This window comes from Ictalurus furcatus, chromosome 14, assembly GCF_023375685.1.
Source record: "Ictalurus furcatus strain D&B chromosome 14, Billie_1.0, whole genome shotgun sequence".
Classification (NCBI taxonomy): Eukaryota; Metazoa; Chordata; class Actinopteri; order Siluriformes; family Ictaluridae; genus Ictalurus; species Ictalurus furcatus.
In genome coordinates, this window is record NC_071268.1 from 5,953,135 (window position 1) to 5,978,828 (window position 25,694).

The following is a 25,694-nucleotide window of genomic DNA, read 5'->3' on the forward strand; positions in this document are numbered from 1 at the left end:
AGATGATGAACAATGGCCAGAGGTGACAAAAGTAACAAACTTTTAAACTGTGGCTCAAATGAATGAATTTCTTGATGAAACTAAGGGTAAAAGTGTTGAAGTAAGTGGGGTTTTTTTTCTCCCAGATCTAGAGAAGTTATTAGGAGCTATCACAGCAGAAATGTTTTTTTTTATTAATGAAGTACATAACTGCAATTCGGCAGAGACATAAAACTGGAAAAGAGGCCAAAGAGGGGAGTGCGTAACTAAACACTATGGCTAACATTCTTCCTGACTTGTCTTTCTAATCTCTCTTTTCCTTACGAGTAGGTTCCCTCAGTGTTGATGGGATGACGGATAGGAGGAAGGCTCACACAATCCTAGAATATTTCAGGGTAAAACAATCTAGACGTGCAAGGAACCTACAGTGATGAGGCTGACTAGGGATGGTGGTGGAGGATGAGTGTGTTCTCAGTCATGGGACTAACCTGAGTGCAGGAATTGCAGTTCTTTCCCCCCCATCTCCTAAAGGGAGACTAGTCGCAGTTAGAGCTGAGATTAATGGTCTGTCTTTTGTTTGTGTCAATATCGATGCACCTAACAGAGGGTATGATAGGATAAATATCTTTATCAAATTGAAAGTGTTTCTAAGACAACAGAATGGTGATTTATTGATTTTGGGGGGCGATTGGAATTGTACACTTGATTCGTCTCTTGACAGAAATGGAGAGGAACCGCATGTTCAATCATCTGCAGTTTTAGTTAATATCACTGAAACTTTTAATCTAACAGACATATGGAGAGCAAAAAAATCCTTCAGTAATATACATGGGTAAAGGTGAATGAGGGCAGGATTTCAGCAGCACAGTTAGATAGAATGTACTTATCAGATAATTTGAGAAATAGAGTAGCAAATACAGCTATACACCATATTCTGATCATAAGCTTATTAGTGTGGACTGCACCTTGACATCCAGAAAAGTTACTGCAAGATAAACACTTTTGTGGAACTTGGAAAAGGGAAAAAGGTAGATATGAAAATAGTATTCTTTCGCGGGAAATTAGTAAAGTGCATATTAGAGAATTTTGTCTGCAGTACACGCATCACTCAACTTTGTGCTTCAAACTGATCCTTGAGTGGCTTGAGAAAGAAATTCTTCCCATGATTGGGAACCCTTCTGGTAATCCAAAAGAGTGGACAGATAAGAAACAAAAGTTGAATTTCATGTTAAATGAGCTTTTGTCTATTGTAACACTTTATAATTTAATTCCTGTCCACTTCAACATAGTTTTCTTTCCTATTAGGTGGACAGCAGTTGCTGAACCACAAAGTGTTTTACTTAATTCACTAACTAAAACATCAAATAATGTGTTAATAATGTTTTCAATATAATACAGGGTGAAATGAATTTTCAAATGACTTTTTGTTTGTTTGTTTTTTGCATTTTCTATACTGTCCCATCTTTTACGGTATTTGGGTTGTATTTGTGCTAACGAAGAATTGTTTAAATTTGCCCCCAAAGGTCATTGTTCAGAATATTACTCTAAAATAATTTGAACTTTTTAATTAGTTTGCCCGTCCTCTAGGTTGTTTAAGCACTAAGCCACACCAGTAGGTGGCAGTAGAGCACCAAGGTTCACAGAGGTTTCCTCCAGAGAAAAAAAAAAAAAAACATGAAAAGATACATATAGACAAATTTAACATGATAACACAAGCACAAGCTGAAAGGTTAAACACTTGCAGTGTTCGTTTAAGATACTCCACAAGTTATAAGCCCAAAAGTCTGCCAATGCTTCAAGTTACACTCGACTGTCCAAAACTGTGCAAATATAAAATAAAGCAATGTGTTCAACCTGGTGTTTGGGTAGGAAAAAATAACCATGCATTGTAGAGAGAGTTTTTTCAGGATATATTCAGCACCACGACAGTGTAATGGAAAACCTTTATCTATGGCTTACTGCAGGCTGGAAACTGTACAAGGGGATTTCCCCCTTTCACTTTCTGTTTGTCAGTGTTGTGTGTGTGTGTGATATACTCAGTGTTATTAAATTTAACCTCGCACTGACAAACAGTGTTTTCTTTTCAGGATTTCACAAAGATTGCCACAAAAGGAGAGCAAAATGGTGAACTGTGGCCTGTTGACAAACCAGAATGCTCCAGGTAAGATTTTGTGTATAGAGAAAAGAAAAAAAGAAAGAAAGCTGTACTGTACATGTCTTGCTTTTGATAATAAATAATAAATAAAATAATCACAAGGTCCTGCACGGAAAAGCAAAATCTCTGTTTCTAGGATTGTTATTCTAGTTACAATAAGAGGAAGCTACACATTTATTATATGCTGGTGAAAATATTATATGTCTGGAGCATGTATTCAAAGTAAAATTTCTGTCTTTATATCTGCTAGCATGGTAGCATGGTCACCTCAGTTGTTTGTTAGTTCAGGTGTTCAGGTGTTTGTTAGTTCAGCCTAAATAACCGCCACATCAGTTTGACCGCACTCAGCAAAACAAACAAACAAACAAAATTCTCAAAAAGAAAGATTATTATTTCTGTTCATGCAATAACCGTAAGAAAATACAGATCTCTTTTACTCACTCCAAATGAAATAGGCTAACCAATACAGAAGCGTTCCCACAGCTCATATCATGGAAAAGAATATTCTGATAAACAGAACATTTCACCAATATGCAAAACAATAAGGAAATAATCAACAGTTTATAAGTGAACCATTGCACACACAAAAAGGCAGTAAATAAAATAGTTACACCAAAAATGAATTTATTCACCAAAACAAAAAAGTTGTTCATTTTAATTTGGACATTTTAAAACTTTGTTGTCTCTAGAGAGTGTATATGCACTCTTCTCTCTCTTCTCTGGATTAATTCTATTTTGCCACAGTGTATAACTATCCAAAAGCCTGATCAAATCACAAGAAAATCACACTTAGTTATCAAGGTTTTAGATGGCTTTAGGCAGACTTTCTGAGTTTTTTTTTTTTTTTTTTAACAAAAGGTATGTGACCCAGCACTGGTTAAGTAAGTTTTCATTTAAAGTAAAATAAGTTAAAAATTAGTCACATTTTCATTTCTCAAAGATATCACCACATGTCCAAAAATTATTTCAAATTGGCCCTAAATTATAAGGTCATAATTAGAGATGCACCAATACTAAATTTCTCAGCTGATACCGATAGCTCATTATTCAGATTGATATCGGCTGATACCGATAACCGATACAGATAGTTCAGCGTTTTATGCCTTCTTTTAAATTAATAATAATTAATTCCACAATTCTGAAGGAATGCAAATAAAAACTTTATTCTCTCCATTTCAACAACCTGCTTCACAGTAACTGGTCTCATAAACAGAAAACACATTACTCGAATTAACATTAACACATGAACTCAATTCTGAAGATTAAAGTAAGATTTCTTAACTTATTGAATGTTATTAATGTTATATTAACAGAAATAACTGACTGAATTGTAAAAAAACAAACAAACAAAAACCTCCTGTTAGTCTCACGTTCACTCTCTACAAACAAAAGCATTTCTACATCATCATTAATATCAAACTGGTAATATATAATATCACCTTTTTTTATATATTAATATTAACTGGATATGAAATATCCTACTCTACAAATATATTTTTCTGTGCAAAATATACTTTTTTGTCAACTCATCTTCATTTAAATCTTTCAGCAGTGTACAGGAGCTTTAATTCAGCTCGAGCAGCACAGCAAAAAAAAAAAAAAGACTCGACGCTGAAACTCCCACTTCACTGCTGCAGTGTCCGGTGTAAAATTTTTTACAGAGCTTGCAAACTGCAGTTTTGTCATCATTCCACACAAGAGACATCTTCTTTACACACAGCACGAAATCCATGTGTTTTCCCGCCCTCTTTTGATTGACAGGCTATAATCGGCCTGATCATCGGATGTTTCTAAACTGTCAGCCAATAGCATGGAAAAATTGCCTTTATCGGCCAATACATCAGTGTATCTCCAGTCATCATTTTTAAAGACATCAAATTTTAAGACCTTTTATTTCTAAAATCTGTTGTAATACATTTTAAGGATATTTAAGGATCCATGGCAACAATTACTGTGTGCCCCTTTTTCATATTAACACATGCTGTGAAAAATCTTTTAGGAAAAGCGTCAAATGAGATGTAAAGTTTAATTCCTGCAACATTTGTGTTCCCTACACACTCTTCTCAGCATGTTATGGCTTCTGTATGTTTCCTACTCAGTTCCACTGAAGCACATCGAGGTGGATCTGCAGGTTCAGGGGCATGTAGCGACGGTGACCTCCACCCTGCAGTATATAAATGAGGAAGCGCACCCGCTGGAGGCTGTGTTTGTCTTCCCCATGCCTTCAGGAGCTGCTCTCTGCCATTTCAGCGCCAAGATTGCAGACCAGGAGATAGTGGCTGAGGTGCAGGAGAAACAGGAGGTGAGTGAAGCTGTGCTTTCCTGAAAATGATAAACTAATGATCTTACCTGCAGTATTCTGTAGACTAGTTAACAGGAATGTCAGTGCAGCATGGATTGTAGATTGTAGGTAATCCGCATGTCTCACACTGAGAGGGAATGTAACATTAACACATGTATTTTGTCTGTGTGTCAGGCGCGGGAGCAGTACGATGATGCAGTGAGTTCAGGTCAACAGGCCTTTCTGCTGGAGGAGAGTGAGGAGTCTGTGGACGTGTTCAAGATGAGTGTAGGCTCTCTGCCGCCAGGCCAGAGCGCCGCCGTCACCTTCATCTATATCGCTGAGCTGAGTGTACAGGCTGACCATTCACTGCAATTCTGCCTGCCTGCAGTGCTCAACCCCCGTTACACACCAGCCGGTACTAAACACACACATCCACCACCACACATGGTACTGTCACATGCTAAACATACATTATTAGACGTGACACTTTACTGTCACATACTCATCTCAATTTAAGTAATCCTGCTGATCAAACATGCACTTAGATTAATGGGTAATCTTATTGGTAAATGAATCCTATAATCTGTTTTCCGTTTTATTTTCAGGTTCAGGTGGTGGTATAGTGTCAGAGATAACATCAAGTTCTTCTGGTATTCCCTACTCTCTCTCATTTACTGCACACGTAAGCTCTCCAAACCCCATCACTAAAGTGGAGTCCAAATGTCCTCTAGAGCCCCTGATGTTCCTCAACACAGACCACACAAAGGCAAAGGTGTGTGTGTATGTGTGAGAGGGGGGGGGGATTTTTGTGAATGTGACTTATGTGAAAAGTTTATGTCACTTGCCAGTAGGTGTGTAACGATTAACTGCATCAGATTGATGAATTCATGAATTTTTACTGATTCACTTATTCAGAATTGGATCATTTAAATCAATCCAGGCATTTATATTTCATATCTCTCCTTCATGACTAGCATACAATTTTTTTTTTTTTTTAACACATTATCTCTTGACATAGTGTTTCTCAATATGTTCTATTTCTCTCACTCTTTATGCACTTTTGAAAACTGCAAAAAGAAAATCTGTCCATTTCCTTAGTGAGTACACAGTACATTATACATGCTTCTTTTGTTAGTATTTTTATATACAGTACCATCTTTAATGAGAAGATCGGTAAAATCTGCCAGTCTTTTCCTTCCTACCCCAACTCCTACACTATGTGTTCAGTCTTCCTCTCCTTTTCCTTTAACCCATTATTCTCCACTTTCTAGACATCCCTCAGATTATTCTGTCCAGCAATCATACCCAGGACATCCTCCCTTCATCATTAATACTTCCATCACTAATGACTCCATAACATCTGCATTCAAGAAAGCAAGGATTATTCCCATGCTGAAGAACCCACTCTAGAGAACCCAGAATGACCTCCATTCTAACCATTCTTGCTTCAAAGTGGCACACTCCACAGACACTGCTCTTTTGGTTATTACTGTGAAGTTTCATGCTGTCAAACTGTTATTAGTCCTCATCCTCCTCAAATCACAAAACTCTTTTGTGCATCCTCATAAGTCTTGGAATTTGTGGCACAGCATAGTGATGCTTTGTCGTATGAGGTGATATTAAAGAGATTCACATATGCTCCATGCAGACTTTCCACTGGTATCCCACATGGTTTAGTGCTGGGTTCCTATCTGTTCCCTCTTTTATACCCACACTCTCAATGAGGCCATATCCTCACATGGGTTTTCATACCACTGCTATGCTGATGACACTCAACTCATCCTCTCCTTTCCTCACTCAGACATTCATGTTTCTGCATGGACTCCAGCATCCCAGCAAGTCCAAGCTGCTGTACATCCCTGAAGATACATTCCCATATCAAGATCTTGTGATTTCCCTGGACAACTCTCAGATCTTTCCATCTGTCACTGCACACAACCTTGGGGTAGTCCTGCACAGCCAACTATCCTTTTCACATCACATGGCTAAACTGGCTTGGTCATGCATGCTTAACCTTTATAACATCAAGAAAATCTGGACATTTCTATCAACAAAGGCCACCCAGGTGCTTGTTAAGTCCCTTGTCAGTTCAACACTGGACTACTGCAACTCGACCCAAGTGCTCCCACACCACCCCATTACCCTCCAGTGGTTTCCTGTAGCTGCCCGCATCACATTTAAAACAATGATGATTCCCTATGCACCAGTGCCTGCCTACCTTCAAGTAATGATTATGAGTCTTTATTGGTCACATATACAGTAGAGCACAGTGAAATTGTTTTCTTCGCATACCCAAGCCTGTCAGGAAGCTGGGGTCAGAGCGCAGGGTCAGCCATGATACGGCGCCCCTGGAGCAGAGAGAGTTAAGGGCCTATCACATCACATCCGCTCTGCCCATCACATCCGCTCTGCACCACTCTCCCACCAAGGCTTTAGCATGGCTTGAATGGACCCACTATCTATTAAGGTACAAGGAAGACATGCATCAAGGCTCTTCTTTGTCCTGGCACCCAGATGGTGGAATGAATTCCCCATAGCTGTCCAAAGAGCAGAGTCACTGGCTGTCTTGTATTTTCGTTTCTTTCCCCAACATTTTAGATGGATAGTACTCTTCTTCCCTGACATTACTCTTAGTTTAGTGAACTAGCATAAAGATGTGTTTTTGGCTGTAAATGTAAAAGTTGTAGCCTATCTGCCTCAGGGTTTTACATGTAGTGTGCTCTGGGATTCTTTTCTGCTCACCCTAGTTGTAAAGAGAGAAATCTTTCATTTTTAATGATCATGACTTAAACTTGGGCCCACTGAAAAGCCAATAGTTTTATCCAGTGTTTTCTATGTTTGTATAATAAAATCTAAGTGTTTTATATGAAAAAAAGCAAGTTAATCTGAGAAAGTAAATCTGATCTTGATTGGTGTGTATAAGGTCCCTCAATTTAGTGCATGTCAGACCAAAATCCAAGTCATGAAGTTCAAGGAACTCTTAGCGATAAAATTTGTATGCTTCAAGGGTCTTGGCAAGGGTGTGAAACCTTTCTAAAGCTTTGAATGTTCCAAGGAGCACAGTTATTATTGTGAAACATTATTGTGTAACCATTATCGTGAAACAAAAGAAGTTTGGAACCACCATGACTTTTCCCAGAGCTGGCTGAGTATCCAAACTCAGTAAATAGGCTAGAAGGGTTTTGGTCAGAGAGGTGATCAAGAACCCATTAGGCACTCATTAACTAAATGAGAGAATTCAGTTTTTCCAAATTTAAAAATCGTGTTTTTGACTTGTCATTATGGATTATTGTGTATTGATTAATGGGTGTAAAAGTACAGTTCACCCATTAATCTACACAATTTACTCTGGGAACTTTCTGGCTATTTTATATTTTTTATCTAATGTGACTGAGTAAGCAAGCCAACTGTTTCAAAGCTGTGACGTCTTTCCCAGATCAAGAAACTGGCTATATCATTTTATCAGCAAGCTTTCTGAAAAAGCAAAACAACAACAACAACAACAACAACAAAACTCTTCTGTTCTCTCAAAAATGTTCTGTCTGCTTAATTTTGGGATCTGTATTCATTTAGGATGCATCTATTCATTATGAATAATATATTTGTATTTGGGTTCAGGTTGTCTTGGGATGATTTGTTGTTCCTTGAACGTTCACCTGCACATTATTGAACAGATTAAATAATGTTCAAGGTCTTTGCAATTGCTCTGTAGCATTTTCCACTCAAGTGTTTAATAATTTTGTCCCTGAGAACATTAGGAAGCTCCTTTACCTTTACCATGAGTGATACTTGTTGAAATCTGACTAAAAAATGGCAACGTCATTTATAATGACACAAGGGGCAATTTGCATGAGCGTGAAGTGGATATAAGTGTTTTTGAAATGTGAAGTGGATATATGCACTGGAAGTACTATATTTTAAATAACATTCAAAATTGTCCAAATACTTATTTCAGGACTCACATCCTTCTTGTTGTTATGGCAACATTTAACACTGGCAGTAAACACAGCCTCTTATCTGCATATAACTTTTAATAGGATTCTACGTAAGCAGAGATATTTTTTCTATGAATACTGAGTATACTGTGTGTGTGTGTGTGTGTGTTTAGGTAAGTCTTTGTGCAGGTCATATGTTTGATCGAGATGTCGAGCTGTATCTATATTATCAGAATCCCCATCAGCTCACTGCTATAGTGGAGGCTGGATCTCCCTCAGCACATCCAGGTACAATTTCACAAATCTCTTTACTAAATTATGGTAAAAGAAAGGGAAAAAACCCTGAACTGCATACTATTTATGGTTTTCAGAGAAGTTTGAGAACCTTTGGAAAATTACTATTAATAAAACAAAAACAAAAGCTAAGCTAATTTTGGTTGGTCATGTCTTCTTTTCTTGCTTTCCTTTCATTACCTTTCTGTTTAATTTTTTTATCCTGTTAGGGACTCTCCTGGGAGACCCTGTGGTCATGGTCAGTTTCTATCCAGAGTTTCCTGAGTCAGTGATGTCCTCCATGTCGTCGTGTGGTGAGTTTGTGTTTGTTATGGACAGATCTGGCAGTATGAGTTGCAGCATGCATAATGGACGAGGTGCACAAAAACGCATCGAGTGTGCCAGGGTAAGACTAAACACTTAACTGTTCTGTAGATATTTTTTCTCTTTTCATCATAACAAAAATATATATATAATATACACATACATACATATATACACACATACATACATACATATATATACTGACTATGTGAATAATGATGTGTTTAGGACACTCTGCTCCTGCTGCTGAAGAGTCTCCCCATGGACTGTTACTTCAACATCTATGGATTTGGCTCTCACTATGAATCTTTTTTCCCGTGAGTAACCCTCACATGAACCAGTAAATATGGAGTATTGCTGTCACTCAGTTCATTAATCAGACACAAGCATGGATGAAATGAGATGAAACGATACAGGTCTGGGTGGAAGCAACAACTAGCATTGCTGCTTCACAGGTCCAGATTTTGAACTCGGGTTACTGTCTGTGTGGCTTTTCTGTGCATGTTCTCCTCGTGTCAGCTTGGGTTTCCTTTGGGATGTCTGGTTTCTTTCGACCTCCCAAATAAATTGGCTAAGATAAATTGCCTAGGTATATGTTGATCTACACTGCACTAGTGTCCCATCCAGGGTGTGTCCCTGCCTCATAACCACTATTCCCGGGATAGGCTTGTGGCCCTGACCAGGATAAAGTGGTTACTGAAAGCGAATGAGTGAGAGTGATGCAGAGATGGTTAGATGTGCTGTGTCAGTTTTTTTGTTTGCTGTGTGTTTCCCTGGCTTTAGGAAAAGTGTGCAGTACAGTCAGGACACTATGGAGCAGGCCGTGAAGAAGGTAAAGGAGATACAAGCAGACATGGGGGGCACGGAGATTCTGCGACCTCTGAAAAACATATATAAACAGCCTTGTATCCCCAACCACCCAAGACAGGTAACATTATTCTACATCCAAACCTGCACTGATTTATCAGTGACAAATGGAACTTTTTTTTAATTGACCTGTTTAGCATTTCCTGATTTATATTGCTAGTCAAGGCCAGTAGCTCACCAGTACGCCATATTATCTCTCTCAAAGTCCCACCCTTCACAGTATTTTATCGCCATACCATCACTGATGATTTAAACCACAACAACTATTGCAATTTAGTTATGAATGTAAATGGACAAAGAAACAAAGAGTTCCTGACTCTTTTTAAACCTGAAGTAGCTATAAAACCATGAAATTTGCATCGAAGAGCTCATTTGCTGACCCTACTAACACTACATTTTACATTTTAACACTATGTTAAAGATCCCTACCTGGGGAAACGAGGACACAGGAAGCAGCTTTCATTTATTTACTTTCACTTTCTATTACTTGTTTATCAGTGGTGCAGTTTAATTGTATGTCGTGAACACACACAGGCCCACACAGAGCCCTCTTCTTTCCAGCGCTCTCTCTCTCTCTCTCTCTCTCTCTCTCTCTCTCTCTCTCTCTCTGCTTTCTCTCCTCTTTTATCGTCGCCACCACTCACTGCAACACTGAACATTCATTAATTGAATTCTCCACAGGTGTGCATTCCTTACCACTCACCTTCTCCGACCCTCGCCTCCATTCACAAACTGGTGCTGGAGCATGCATGCCCCCGTTTCCACACACCATTAAACAGAAGGTTTCTAACATATTAGACCTATATTTAAGCTGCCCTGTCATTGTTGTCATAATTTCATTCAACAGAAAATCAAATCAAATCTTTTTCACTTTAGTTTGGAAAGACCATATAAACGGCTGCCATGGACACTCCACCTTTGATGCGCCCTGTGTAGGGTTCATAACTGACTACAGAATCTATAGCAAATGCTAGAGGTTTGGCTTTGACACAGGCCAGCTCGACTAGACAATGAAGTATCATACAGTGTCAACACACAATTCCGGGGAGAGCTGTAAAAGTACATGTTGCAAAAGACTTTTTTTCATCTTTGCGGATATTTTTTCCCCTGGATGTTTTCCAATGTCTTCTCTCTCTTTCCAGCTGTTCATATTTACAGATGGTGAAGTAGGAAACACCAAAGATGTTCTTCATTGTGTGAGGAGCAATGCTGATTTCCACAGGCATGTGCGATTTAAAGCATTCATGATATACACAATTTATTTTCTGAGTAAAACTGAGTAACTAAAAGGATAAATATTTAAAGCATTTAAACAATTTCTTATTTCTAATTTTATTACCTTGAGAGAATTAGTGTTATATTTTCAGAATTGCACTAAAGAGCAAACTGGTTTAAATAACAAAAGCAAAAGCAAATAACTATAGCAAACCGGATACCCACATCAAAAAAGAAAATGTATTGTACCACACCACTGCTGCATGTGAGAGTTCAGTCATCTGTTTATTTTCTACAATAACAGATTACAGGGACTTGTACGGCAGACACTCTTTATTCAAGCCTAACAATAAATGTATTTTAAAAGTGAAACGATTTGTTAATTTACAAAGTAAATAGTGTAACAATTGCTATGGTAAATCTTTCTGTAAGCATAAAGTTTAACATTTATGACGGGAGACTCTGGTAATGCGATGTAACAGTCAGAGGTAAAGCTTTAGCTTGTAGTTTTCCACTGTGTTGCTTTTTTATTACTAAATTTAAGAGAGAGAAAGAAGATTATAGGAAAATTATTTATTTTAAAAAATTATTAATTATTTAAGAGCATGCCTCACTCTGTTTACTTCTTAGTTAGTGTGTTTCAGTTTTCTTCTGATAAATTTCTATATCTAGAAGGCTCATAAAGGATTTATAATCCTCTCCTTTGTTTAAACAGATGCTTCTCTTTTGGGATTGGTGAAGGTGCAAGTTCGGCACTCATAACAGGATTGGCTGAGAACAGCTCTGGCCACGCCCAGTTCATCACAGGAAATGAGCGCATGCAGGCCAAAGTAAGACCGGGTTCTTCAAACAGCAACAAAGAAACAAATAGAAGTAACAGTAACTTGTACTACAATATAATGGTGTCAAATAATGAATCACTTCTCACTTTAGTAGTCACAATTTCATTTTAATTATTTGATGTTTGTAATTTATGGTCATTTACAGTACACTCTTCATTTTTAGCCCAACGTCTGGGTAAATATAGGATAGAACACATTTTGGGCTAAACTAACCCATCAAGTTAGGTTGTTCATTTTAACCCAGTGAATGGGTTGTTTTTCAACCCAAAGGATAGCTTCATTTTTACAAAAACGCTGGGTTAAATTTATTTCATAAATGGGTTAATATTTTCACTTATATTTACCTTTTGAAAATGTAAAATCTACCACATTATAAACAAATATGCCAACATGGTGTCTCCTTTATTTATACACAAGAAGGTGTTTAGAAATATATTGCTAGATCTGCTAAAGTGGTGTTTATATATAGACTTTGACTAAAATGACTCGAATGAATTGTATATTTAAGATGAAAACTTCAGATTTTGATCAAATAACTTCAGATTTTGATTAAAACCTCCCAAAAACTGAGTAACCAACTTATGATCCAGTGAGTGTTACAAACAAGTAATCCAAAGCTAATGAAGATAGCGGTGCATTTAGTGTCATGTAAACTGGACAGTTATTGCACATTTTTGCTTTTTCTAGTGTTCAGTAATGGTTTCATGGATAAATATATTGTTTCTGAAAATAAATCTAACAGTCTCTCTGTGTGAAAACCACTACCTCCATCTGAGGTGTATTCAAACAGAGTTAATTTGACCCAAGGAGCTGGGCTGAGGCGTCAGGGTGGGGGAGGGGTGGGTTGATTCAACTGTCAGTGAAAATGACCCAGCAGCTAAACCAGCAGTTGGGTTACACAACACTACCCAAAAACTACCCAAGACTGAGAAAATAACCCAATTAAATGACCCAAAAGGCTCAACCCAGTGTTTGGATAGAAAAAAATTTTTTAGAGTGTATGTACAGATAATTATGCCTGTTTTCTGTCTCTCACTTTCCCACTAACAAACAGAAGAGGGCTTTATTGAGAAATATTTCTACATTTTCACACTTATTATTGAACATTCGTTGTCTTTAATTCCCAATGCTAGGTAATGCAGTCTCTTCGCTATGCTTTGCAACCAGCAGTGATTGATATCACTGAGGATTGGACTGGTTTGTCTTTCACCCGTCTGAGCCCCCCAATTAATTCACTTTTCCATGGTCAAAGAGCACTGATTTATGCCCAGTTGAAAGGAGAGGTGAGAGATTTTTCACACTGTTTTACAGGAAACTTTTTTGTTCTTCCAGATTCTGAATCTGAATGTACTGTTTGGAAACTGTTTTGCATGCGTTCCCTTATTTCTATATTTTAGTCCAATTATTTATGCACATTTCATAATGGAAAAAGTACAACATGAGTGAGAGAAAATTCAGCTCAAACATTTATTTAAATTGCAAGTCTCGTTCAAGGAAATGACTGGATCTACTCATAATCATATAGCCTCTTTCTCTGTCCCTAGGAATGTCAGAAACCAGATGCTAAGGGGAAAATATCAGTACAGTACCGCCTAGGAGACCAAGAGGTCTCAAACATTGTCCACTTCTCCCTCAAGGCTGCTGAGAATAGCGGGTAACTGCTACAAATAGTACAAGCAACCAGTATCTCATCTTATTAAGATGTGACTTATGATGTGTGTAATCAGATAATAACCCCTGGCTGGGTGGCTTTAGCGGTCATACTAGCTTACAGTACTCAGTACTCAGCTTACAATACTCAAATATTAATCAAAGCTACTATATCTGATAGTATCCATGCATAGTACCAAAGTCCCTGACAGTTTAGTGGGATAAGCTGAAGCAGCTAGAAATTTATGAAGGATTTGGGTCATGGGGTCATTCAAAATGAAATGTTATATTTACTCGAGATGTGTGGATGTGTAGTATTAACTTGTTAGGTTTTGCTGAACTACTCTAAGATAACTGAGAACTATGAAATTTGAAACAGAAGCATCTCAAATGATGGAAGACACATGGTCAAGATTATAGTATAGCGCAAATCTTAATTAATTTCAAAATGACAGAATAGCAGTTAGATGTATCTGCTTAATTGTTATTCATTCAGCTTTGTGAGTATGTGTGTGTGTGTGTGTGTGTGTGTGTGTGTGTGCAGACTGGCCATCCACAGGCTGGGCGCTCGCTCTCTGATCCGCTCTCTGGAAAGGGACGAGCAGGATGATGGAGCTGATAAAGAGGCTCTGAAGGCCAGAGTGGTGGAACTGAGTAAGCAGTCTGGAGTGAGCAGCTCTCACACAGCCTTCATAGCTGTCCATAAGGGCAGCGGACAAGCTGTGAAAGGTCCACTGGTGAAGAGGAGAATTCCTACCCCTAGTCAGTATTCTTTTCACTTTTACTCAACCTGTCATCTAATAATATGAGGATTATTACGATTAGCATACATGGTTTTAGTGCCTTTAAGCATAAACACACCATACAGAGCACATAAGGAGTCTGTATAGGTATAGCGGTGAGAAACATACCACCTGCAGGGGCATTTACCCGTAACTGAACACAGGAGTTTGTTAATACTTATTTTAATCATTAATTTAAAACTGTACCCTCAAATTTAAAACACACAAGGATATGCAATACAACTAGTTTCATGATTGACAATTTGTCATGAGACTAATTGTATTGCATATCCTTGTATGTTGGAAAGCCACTAACTAGGTCTCAGAGTCAAATAAAAGATATGATATGTCATTCCTGTCTTTGTTTAGTCATTAATATATGCAAACATGTATAATAAATTGAAAACTTAATTAAAAAAAGTGCTACAGGAAACTCATACCTGGTTTGCTGTACTTTCACTGAGCTCATGGAGAATCTAACCTCCTTGTTTGATTCTGTTTAGTTCCTAAATACAAATTGCAAATTTTAGTTTCAAAATACTTGAACATATTTCTACACAAAGAAATCTTCAAATAAGATTATTACAAAAATTGAGCCTTTCTGTATATATACATTATAAAAAGCACACGAATCATTTAACATCCTGTTTTTGTTTACCTCTGTATAGGGATACAGCAACAGCATGCTGTAAAAAGGCATCTTTGTAGTTTATGTAAGTGAATGCTAGACTTAAAAATTCTTAAAAATCATTGTGTACTTCCTTTCATCTGTAAAATGCACCTACTGTTGGGACTTTTAAAGAGGTCTCCAGTATTTTTTATTCAGACTTCGAAGTACCCAGGCAATAATTTATGATATAATATGGTGTTTGTCAGATTGAGAGGCCTGGAATTGTTTACTTATCAAATGATAAAGGCTTATTTAAATTACTTTTGTAGAGTAAATGCTCAGAGCCAGTAACTTTCCAACTATATTAATTAAAAAAAATATATATAATTTTTTTCAACAAAAATGTGAACATACAGTATCTCTGTAATGATTTACATTAAGTTTTCGTTAGCTGACACCAACACATTAATTAACCTGAGAAACAACAAACTTCAGCTTTACACCACAACAATCATTAACAAAATAACTTATGGATTGATTTGTCTAAAATAATAAACCAAATAAGCCAAACAGTCAACACCTACATTAATTCAATTCAATTTTATTTGTATAGCACTTTTAACAATGGACATCGTCACACAGCAGCTTTGTGACAATATCACTAATTAACTGTTCTTCAACCCACTAATGAGGAAAAATGAATCCCACTATGACAAATATGAACCAACATCTTCATTTTTAAGTTATTAAGTGCCAAAATTCAGAATCAAGGCTTAATACTAAATTTCAACTTCGATTTATCAACATTTAGGAACATGCACTAATGTAACTTTTGCTAATTGGTGTGGATTGGAGACATGGATTGAATAAACATTAATCAATGGACATTATACTTCATTAACATTTAAATAATTTAATTTACAAAGTCAATTAACTTACTTGGTTAAACTAAATGTATTAATGCTGAAGTTTATAATTTGTCAGTATTAACCATTGCAATAATATTAACTAATGTAGTAATTAATGTTAGTTAAGGGAACTTTAATGTTTTATCCATACCTGCATACCTGTTCTAAAAATTTACTAACATGTTCTTTTTCTTTTAAAAAACTTTGTCTAAAATGTGCTGGAATTCGGCATGTAGCATACCAGGGTAAGTGTACATAACTGTTTGTGTCCTGACATTATGTGCAAGTTAAATATTTGTAGTGTTTCAATACATGTTTATAATAGGAAATACAGTATGTACATTTTGTATGCCACAGCATTGTTGAATGCTCAAATCTGATTGGTTAGAAGGTGTGCATTATTTCTGTATAACAGCACGGGTAGTTCTGGCTATAACATGAGCGACCTGTTTATATTAATGGACTGGTTCTAATAGTAATTGTTACTATAGTAACAGCTTTTATGCTGGGACTTGTACAGTGGATGCTCCACATAATCTAAGACTAATAATAAATGGATTTAAAAACAGGTTGTTTAACAAAATTATAATCCTTGATGTGGTGGAGATTTTTGTTATGAGACATTTAACATTTATGGAAGGAGTCTGTTGTAAGCACTCTCAATCTCTCATTTCTTGGTAAAATGGCAGGAACTAACTTGCCTCTTGGATGTGCATTCTGTTTAGTTCCTAAATGCAAACTGCAAATTTTAGTTTCAAAATACTTGAACATATTTCTACACAAAGAAATCTTCAAATAAGATTATTACAAAAATTGAGCTTTTCTGTATATATACATTATAAAAAGCACATGAATCATTTAACATCCTGTTTTTGTTTGCCTCTGTATAGGGATACAGCAGCAGCAGGCTGCACAAATGAGTCGTCCTAGTCTCTGTAAGTGAATGCTACAATAAATACTTCTTAAAAATCATTGTGTACTTCCTTTCATCTGTAAAATGCACCTACTGTTGGGACTTTTAAAGAGGTCTCCAGTATTTTTTATTCAGACTTCGAACTACCCAGGCAATAATTTATGATATAATATGGCGCTTGTCAGATCGAGAGGCCTGGAATTGTTTACTTATCAAATGATAAAGGCTTATTTAAATTACTTTTGTAGAGTAAATGCTCAGAGCCAGTAACTTTCCAACTATATTAATTTTAAAATATATATATAATTTTTTTCAACAAAAATGTGAACATAAAGTATCTCTGTAATGATTTACATTAAGTTTTCGTTAGCTGACACCAACACATTAATTAACCTGAGAAACAATAAACTTCAGCTTTACACCACAACAATCATTAACAAAATAACTTATGGATTGATTTGTCTAAAATAATAAACCAAATAAGCCAAACAGTCAACACCTGCATTAATTCAATTCAATTTTATTTGTATAACACTTTTAACAATGGACATCGTCACACAGCAGCTTTGTGACAATATCACTAATTAACTGTTCTTCAACCCACTAATGAGGAAAAATGAATCCCACTATGACAAATATGAACCAACATCTTCATTTTTAAGTTATTAAGTGCCAAAATTCAGAATCAAGGCTTAATACTAAATTTCAACTTCGATTTATCAACATTTAGGAACATGCACTAACGTAACTTTTGCTAATTGGTGTGGATTGGAGACATGGATTGAATAAACATTAATCAATGGACATTATACTTCATTAACATTTAAATAATTTAATTTACAAAGTCAATTAACTTACTTGGTTAAACTAAATGTATTAATGCTGAAGTTTATAATTTGTCAGTATTAACCATTGCAATAATATTAACTAATGTAGTAATTAATGTTAGTTAAGGGAACTTTAATGTTTTATCCATACCTGCATACCTGTTCTAAAAATTTACTAACATGTTCTTTTTCTTTTAAAAAACTTTGTCTAAAATGTGCTGGAATTCGGCATGTAGCATACCAGGGTAAGTGTACATAACTGTTTGCGTCCTGACATTATGTGCAAGTTAAATATTTGTAGTGTTTCAATACATGTTTATAATAGGAAATACAGTATGTACATTTCTTATACCACAACATTGTTGAATGCTCAAATCTGATTGGTTAGAAGGTGTGCATTATTTTTGTATAACAGCACGGGTAGTTCTGGCTATAACATGAGTGACCTGATATTAATGGACTGGTTCTAATAGTAATTGTTACTATAGTAACAGCTTTTATGCTGGGACTTGTACAGTGGATGCTCCACATAATCTGACTAATAATAAATGGATTTAAAAACAGGTTGTTTAACAAAATTATAATCCTTGATGTGGTGGAGATTTTTGTTATGAGACATTTAACATTTATGGAAGGAGTCTGTTGTAAGCACTCTCAATCTCTCACTTCTTGGTAAAATGGCAGGAACTAACTTGCCTCTTGGATGTGCCACAATGTAAAATCTAACTATAAACCATTAAAATGTGCAATGTGTCATTCTTTAATGAATTAAATGTTGTAAGTCTGCACTTTGAGCTCATATTCATATTAAATTTAAACTCTAATACAGGAGCATCTCAAAAAATTTTAATATTGTGGAATGGTTCATTTTTTATCCGTAATTTAATTCAAAAAGTGGAACTTTCATATTTTCTAGATTTGTTACACATAAAGAGAAATATTTCAAGCCTTTGTTTTAATCTTGATGACTACAGCTTATAGCTCATGGAAATCAAAAATCCAGTATCTCAAAATATTAGAATAAAGAATTTATAATACAGAAATGTGGACCTGATGGAAATTATGTTAATTTATGCACTCAATACTTGGTCAGGGCTCCTGTTGATCTTCACACTAAACATCAGAATGAGGAAAATGTGTCTCAATGACTTTGACCGTGGCGTGGTTGTTGGTGCCAGTTGTGCTGCTTTGAGTATTTCAGAATCTGCTGATCTCCTAGGATTTTCACACACAACAGTCTCTTAAGTTTACACAGAATGTTGCAAAAAACAAACAAAAACCATCCTGTGAGTGACAGTTCATACTTTGCTGATTAAAGAGAATGTCCAGACTGGTTCAAGTTGACAAGAATACTACTATATCTAAAATAAACATTTGTTACCACCATGGTGCACAGAAAAGCATCTCAAAATACAGTCAAACCTTTAGATGGATGGACTACAACAGCAGAAAACCACACGAGGTTCCACTCCTGTCAGCAAGAACAGGGAATTGAGGCTATAGTGGGCACAGGCTCATCGAAACTGGACAGAGGAAGCTTGGAAATATGTCACCTGGTCTTTTTCCAATCTCACCAACACTGTACACACACACAGAGACAGACAGAGAGAGAGAGAGAGAGAGAGAGAGAGAGAGAGAGAGAAAGAGAATTCATGGTTTTAGTGCTTTTATTCATAAAGAGCATACAGTGCCAATAAAGTATCTAACCTCCTGTTTTTGTCTGTATTGGTTTAGCACAGAAAAAGAGACCACTTGCATGGACGTGTACCCGTAAGTAACTGAACACAGGCGTTTCTTAATATTTATTTTAATCATTATTTTAAACTGTACACTCAAATTTAAAACAGACATGGATATGCAATAAAACTAGTATCATGATTGATAATTTGTCATGAGACTAATTGTATTGCATATCCTTGTATGTTGGAAAGCCACTGTCTAGGTCTCAGAGTAAAATAAAAGATATGATATATCATTCTTTTCATTGTTTAGTCATGAAAAATATGCAATCATGCATAATAAATTAAAAACTTAATTTAAAGAAAAGTGCTACAGGAAGCTGGTTTTCTGTACTTCCACTGAGCTCATTGAGAATCTAACCTCCTCCATCCATACCTGCATACCTCTTCTAAATATTTACTAACATATTTTCTTTTTCTTTTAAAAAACCTTGTCTAAAATGTGGTGGAATTCGGCATGTAGCAGACCTGGGTAAGTGTACATAACTGTTTGTGCTCTGACATTATGTGTAAGTTAAATGTTTGTACTGTTTCAATACTTATTTATAACAGGAAATACAGTATGTACATTTTTTATGCTACAGCATTGATAAATGCTCAAATCTGATTGGTTAGAAGGTGTGCATTATTTTTGTATAACAGCATGGGTAGTTCTGGCTATAACATGAGCGATAGGTTTATATTTTAATGGACTGGTTCGAATAGTAATTGTTACAATAGTAACAGATTTTATGCTGGCACTTGTTCAGTGGATGCTCCACACAGTCTAAAGTTAATAATAAATTGATTTAAAAACAGGTTGTTTAACAAAATTATAATCCTTGATGTGGTGGAGTTTAGTTATGAGACATTTATTTAACATTTACTGAAGGAGTCTGTTGTAAGCACTCTCAATCTCTCATTTCTTGGTAAAATGGCAGGAACTAACTTGTCTCTTGGATGTGCCACAATGTAAAATCTAACTATAAACCATTCAAATGTGCAGTGTGTCATTTTTTAATAAATTAAAAGTTTTAAGTCTGCACTTTAAGCTCATATTCATATTAAATTTCATCTCTAATATACTGTGGTATACAGCTAAGATAACAATAACTTTAAACAGCATACAGCACCAATAAAGTATCTAACCTCCTGTTTTTGCCTGTATAGGTTTAGTGCCGAGCAAGAGACAACCTGCAGGGGCATTTACCCGTAAGTAACTGAACACAGGAGTTTGTTAATACTTATTTTAATCATTGTCTTAAAACTGTACCCTCAAATTTCAAACATACAAATATATGCAATACAATTATTTTCATGATAGACAATTAGTAATGAGACTAATTGTATTGCATATCCTTGTATGTTGGAAAGCCACTGTCTATGTCTGAATGTAAAATAAAAGAAATGATATGTCATTCCTATCTTGGTTTAGTCATTAATATATGCAAACATGTATAATAAATGAAATTTTAAAAAAAAAAAAAATTCTACAGGAACCTCATAGCTGGTTTGCTGTACTTTCACTGAGCTCATTGAGAATCTAACCTCCTTGTTTGATTCTGTTTAGTTCCTAAATACAAATAGCAAATTTTAGTTTCAAAATACTTGAACATATTTCTACACAAACAAATGTTCAAATAAGATTATTACAAAAATTGAGCTTTTCTATATATATACATTATAAAAAGCACATGAATCATTTAACATGCTGTTTTTGTTTGCCTCTGTATAGAGATGAGTCAGGTGGCTGCACAAATGAGTCTTCCTAGTTTCTGTAAGTGAATGCTAGACTAAATACTTCTTAAAAATCATTGTGTACTTCCTTTCATCTGTAAAATGCACCTACTGTTGGGACTTTTAAAGAGGTCTCCAGTATTTTTTGATTCAGACTTCGAACTACCCAGGCAATAATTTATGATATAATATGGTGCTTGTCAGATCGAGAGGCCTGGAATTGTTTACTTATCAAATGATAAAGGCTTATTTAAATTACTTTTGTAGAGTAAATGCTCAGAGCCAGTAACTTTCCAACTATATTAATTTTAAAATGTATATATTAAAAAAAAGTATCTCTGTAATGATTTATATTAAGTTTTCCTTAGCTGACATCAACACATTAATTAACCTGAGAAACAATAAACTTCAGCTTTACACCACAACAATCATTAACAAAATAACTTATGGATTGATTTGTCTAAAATAATAAACCAAATAAGCCAAACAGTCAACACCTACATTAATTCAATTCAATTTTATTTGTATAGCACTTTTAACAATGGCCATTGTCATAAAGCAGCTTTACAAAAAAGCCTTACAAAAATGAATTGTTCTTTATCCCACCAATGTGGAAACATGAAGCCCACTACGTTATTAAGTGCCAAAATTCAGAATCAAGACTTAATACTAAATTTCAACTTCAATTTATCAACATTTAGGAACATCCAATAATGTAACTTTTGCTAATTGGTGTGGATTGGAGACATGGATTGAATAAACATTAGTCAATGGACACTATACTTCATTAACATTTAAATAATTTAATTTACAAAGTCAATTAACTTACTTGGTTAAACTAAATGCATTAATGCTGAAGTTCCACTCCTGTCAGCCAAGAACAGGAAATTGAGGCTGCAGTAGGCACAGGCTCATCGGAACTGGACAGAGGAAGATTGGAAATACAACCCCATTCCAAAAAAGTTGGGACACTGTGTAAAATGTGAATAAAAACAGAATGCAATGATTTGCAAATCTCATAAAATGATTTGCAAATCTCATTAAATGAACTTTGGCCCAGAGAAGACAGTGGTGTTTCTGGATCATGTTCACATATGGCTTCTTCTTTGCATGATAGAGCTTTAACCAGCATTTGTGGATGGCAGGGTGAACTGTGTTCATAGACAATGAGTTCTGGAGGTGTTTCTGATCCCATGCAGTGATTTCCATTACAGAATCATGCCTGTTTTTTATGCAGTGAGGGCCTGAAGATCACGGGCATGCAATATTGATTTTCACCCTTGTCTCTTGCACACAGAATTCTCCAGATTCTCAGAATCTTTTGATAATATTATGTACTGTAGATGATCAGATATTCATAATCTTTGCAATTTCACATTGAGGAACATTATTCTGAAATTATTCGACAAATTGTAGATGCAGTTTTTTGCAGATTGGTGAACCTCTGCCCATCTTTACTTCTGAAAGACTCCCTAAGATACTCTTTTTATACCCAATCATGTTACTGACCTATTGCCAATTAACCTCCCCCTATTTTTTTTAGTAACAATTACTTTTCGAGCCTTTTGTTGGGGTTGGTCATATCTAACCTTTTTGTTTCCTTCATTAGTTGTAAGAACATTATACTTCCTAAAGATTTATTGTTTAACATGAGACTAATATCATACTAATATCTTTTTGTTACTGTATAATTTTCTTATGAATAAGATTTATTTGAGTTGTTTTGTAGTAAAAAAAAAAAGAGAAAAGTTTATAGCCATAAACATATTCTAAATGTATTATTTCTTACTTTTCTTAAAAAAACTGATCTTCCCAGTGTTAGTGTAAACTGTCTTTTTACAAAGGCAAAGAGTAATTCTTAACTTTTTTCTCTGTATCTACATGCACCGATCGGCCATAACATTAAAACCACCTGCCTAATATTGTGTAGGTCCCGCTTGTGCCACCAAAACAGCTCTGACCCATTGAGGCATGGACTCAACATGACCTCTGAAGGTATGCTGTGGTATCTGGCAACAAGACGTTAGCAGCAGATCCTTTAAGTCCTGTAAGCTGTGAGGTGGGGCCTCCTTGGATCAGACTTGTTTGTTCAGAACATCCCACAGATGGTCGAACGGACTGAGATCTGGGGAATTAGGAGGCCAAATTAACACCTTGAACTCTTTGCCATGCTCTTCAAATGATTCCTGAACAATTTTTGCAGTGTGGCAGGGTGTGATTCATCAGAAAATGTGATGAATGGGATTCATTAGATCAGGCCACCTTCTTCCACTGCTCCATGGTCCAGTTCTGATGCTTACATGCACATTGTAGGTGCTTTCAGTGGTGGACAAAGGTCAGCATGGACACTCTGATTGGTCTGCAGCTGCGCAGTTCCATACGCAGAAAGCTATGATGCACTGTGTGTTCTGACACCTTCCTATCATACCATCATTAACTTTTTGAGCAATTTATGCTACAGTAGCTCTTCTGTGGGATTGGACCAGACAGGCTAACCTTCACTCCCCACGTGCATCAATGAGCCTTGGGCACCCATGCCCCATGCCACCGGTTGTCCTTTCTTGGACCACTTTTGGTAGGTACTAACCACTGCAAAGCAGGAACACCCCACAATACCTGCCGTTTTGGAGATGCTCTGACCCAGTCATCTAGCCATCACAATTTGGCCCTTGTCAAAGTCTCTCAGATCCTTTCATCAGCTTGCCCATTTTTCCTGCTTCCAACACATCAACTTTGAAAACTGACTGTGCACCTGCTGCATAAAATACCTCACCCTTTAACAGGGGACTTCACTGAGGTTTTTTTTGTGATTGTTGTGGCCATAAATTCTTGATTTAGCTATTTTTTGTTGTTTTTTTTGTGGGAAACTACTTTACTTTGCTTTAGCTGTACTTATGTTCGATATATATGACTTGAAGGTGGCTTTGGCTGTATGCGCGTTATATCACATGACATGTCTTAGCCCAAATCTGTGGGCCAATTTTGAAAAATTGCAAGCTTCTCCGAATATTGTGGAGTTTGCATGATATCAAGTAAATTTGTTTGAACGCAAAATGGATAGATGGATGGATGGATGAACCATACACTATGTCCCTGTAAACACTGGAAAACTTGTGCAGTTATTATTTTAACACCTGCCCATGATATATTTTGTAATGAATTTAGTTAGTTCTATTCATATTTCTCAAAATATAAACAAACTAGTTGCATAATGTTACGCCCTCGCCAGCAGATGGCACTGCGGTGCAGCTTCTGAGTGCGCGCGTGCATGTGACTGAACTGTAAAATGGACACGCTCCTTGGCTTTTGGTTTCGTTCCTCCTTCTGTTTAGACATTGGCTGATATGCGAGGGTGTGTCTTGATTTGAGCCAAGTGTCTATGTTTCAGATTGATTGTGTTTGTTATTTAAACCCCTCGTGTGGCTGCGCACTTCGCGCAGTATTTATGTTGATTGAGTGTTTGAATGGTGAAGACGTTCATTGTGCTAAGCGGTCGGGTTTTCATGTCCTGTTCAGTTTCCTGCCTCGCATCCAGTTTCTCGTTTTCCTGTTGAGACTGCGTTTTCCTTGTTTATTGATTTACGTGTATAATAAAGACTTTGATCTGCACCTGCTTCTGTCTTCAGCCCTGTTACGTGACACATAATTTAATGTTAATGAACACAGTCTTTCTTTGTCCCATGAGCTTCACATCTGACTACTTGCTTACACCTCCATGAAAGTAAAAACCATGCAATGCACACTCCCATCCCAACCAGATGCCCTATGAACCTTTCTGGCAAACGTTCTTTAAAAAAGTAAACACAGAATAGAATTTTTATTTATTTATTTTATTGAAGCAAAAAAAGTTATACAACACCCATCACCAATGTGAAAAACTAATTACCCCCATAAACTTGAAATCTGGCTACCAACTTTAGCAGCAATAATTGCATCCAAACACTTCCGATAAATGGAGATCAGTCTTTCACCTAATTCTAGGACTAGGATTTACTCCTATGCTTTGGATCGTTGTCTTGCTGCATAATCCAGTTGCACCTCAGTTTCAATTTACAGACTGAAGACCGGACATTCTCCTTTAGGATTTTCTGGTAGAGAGCAAAATTCATATTTCCCTCAATTATTGCAAGTTGCCCAGGCCCTGAAGCAACAAAGCATCAACACAGCCACAGCACAATGATCCAAACCTATCATCGAAATCCACCATGAACTACTTCAGCAAATGCAAGCTTAAGCTTTTGAAATGGCCCTCACTGTCCACTCCCTGACTTGATCATTGATTATACACTATATGGCCAAAAAATATGTGGACATCTGACTGTCACACCCAAATGTGTTCCTTCCCCAAACTGTAGCCACAAAGTCGGAAACACAGTTGTTTAGAATGCCTTTGTATGCTGTAACATTAAAATTTCCCATCGCTGGAGCTAAGGGGCCTGTGCCCCGTGCACAAAGCGAGGTCCATGAAGACATATTTTGCCAAGATTGGAGTGGAAAAACTCTGGTATCCTGCTCAGAATGTGATCTTCACAACACATGATTATGGAAGTGTATCTATCATAGCATGAACAAAAGGAGATTTCTGAGGACCTCAGATGTTCATCAGGATGGAAAAGATTACTATCTCTAAAGAGTTTGGACTCCACCCATCCACAGTCACACAGACTATGTACAA

General features: G+C 36.4%; 1 protein-coding gene across 1 annotated transcript; it reads left to right on the forward strand.

The window, feature by feature from the left end:
- Positions 1-1,934: 1,934 nt before the first annotated feature.
- On the forward strand, positions 1,935-15,079 carry LOC128617912 (von Willebrand factor A domain-containing protein 5A-like). The gene is made up of 14 exons (XM_053641150.1): positions 1,935-2,140; positions 4,234-4,436; positions 4,611-4,833; positions 5,024-5,190; positions 8,527-8,641; positions 8,857-9,032; positions 9,179-9,267; positions 9,734-9,878; positions 10,960-11,039; positions 11,748-11,862; positions 13,008-13,157; positions 13,419-13,528; positions 14,069-14,286; positions 14,975-15,079. The coding sequence occupies exons 1-14, from the start codon at positions 2,101-2,103 to the stop codon at positions 15,025-15,027; spliced, it is 1,884 nt and encodes a 627-aa protein (XP_053497125.1). The 5' UTR covers positions 1,935-2,100; the 3' UTR covers positions 15,028-15,079.
- Positions 15,080-25,694: the final 10,615 nt, after the last annotated feature.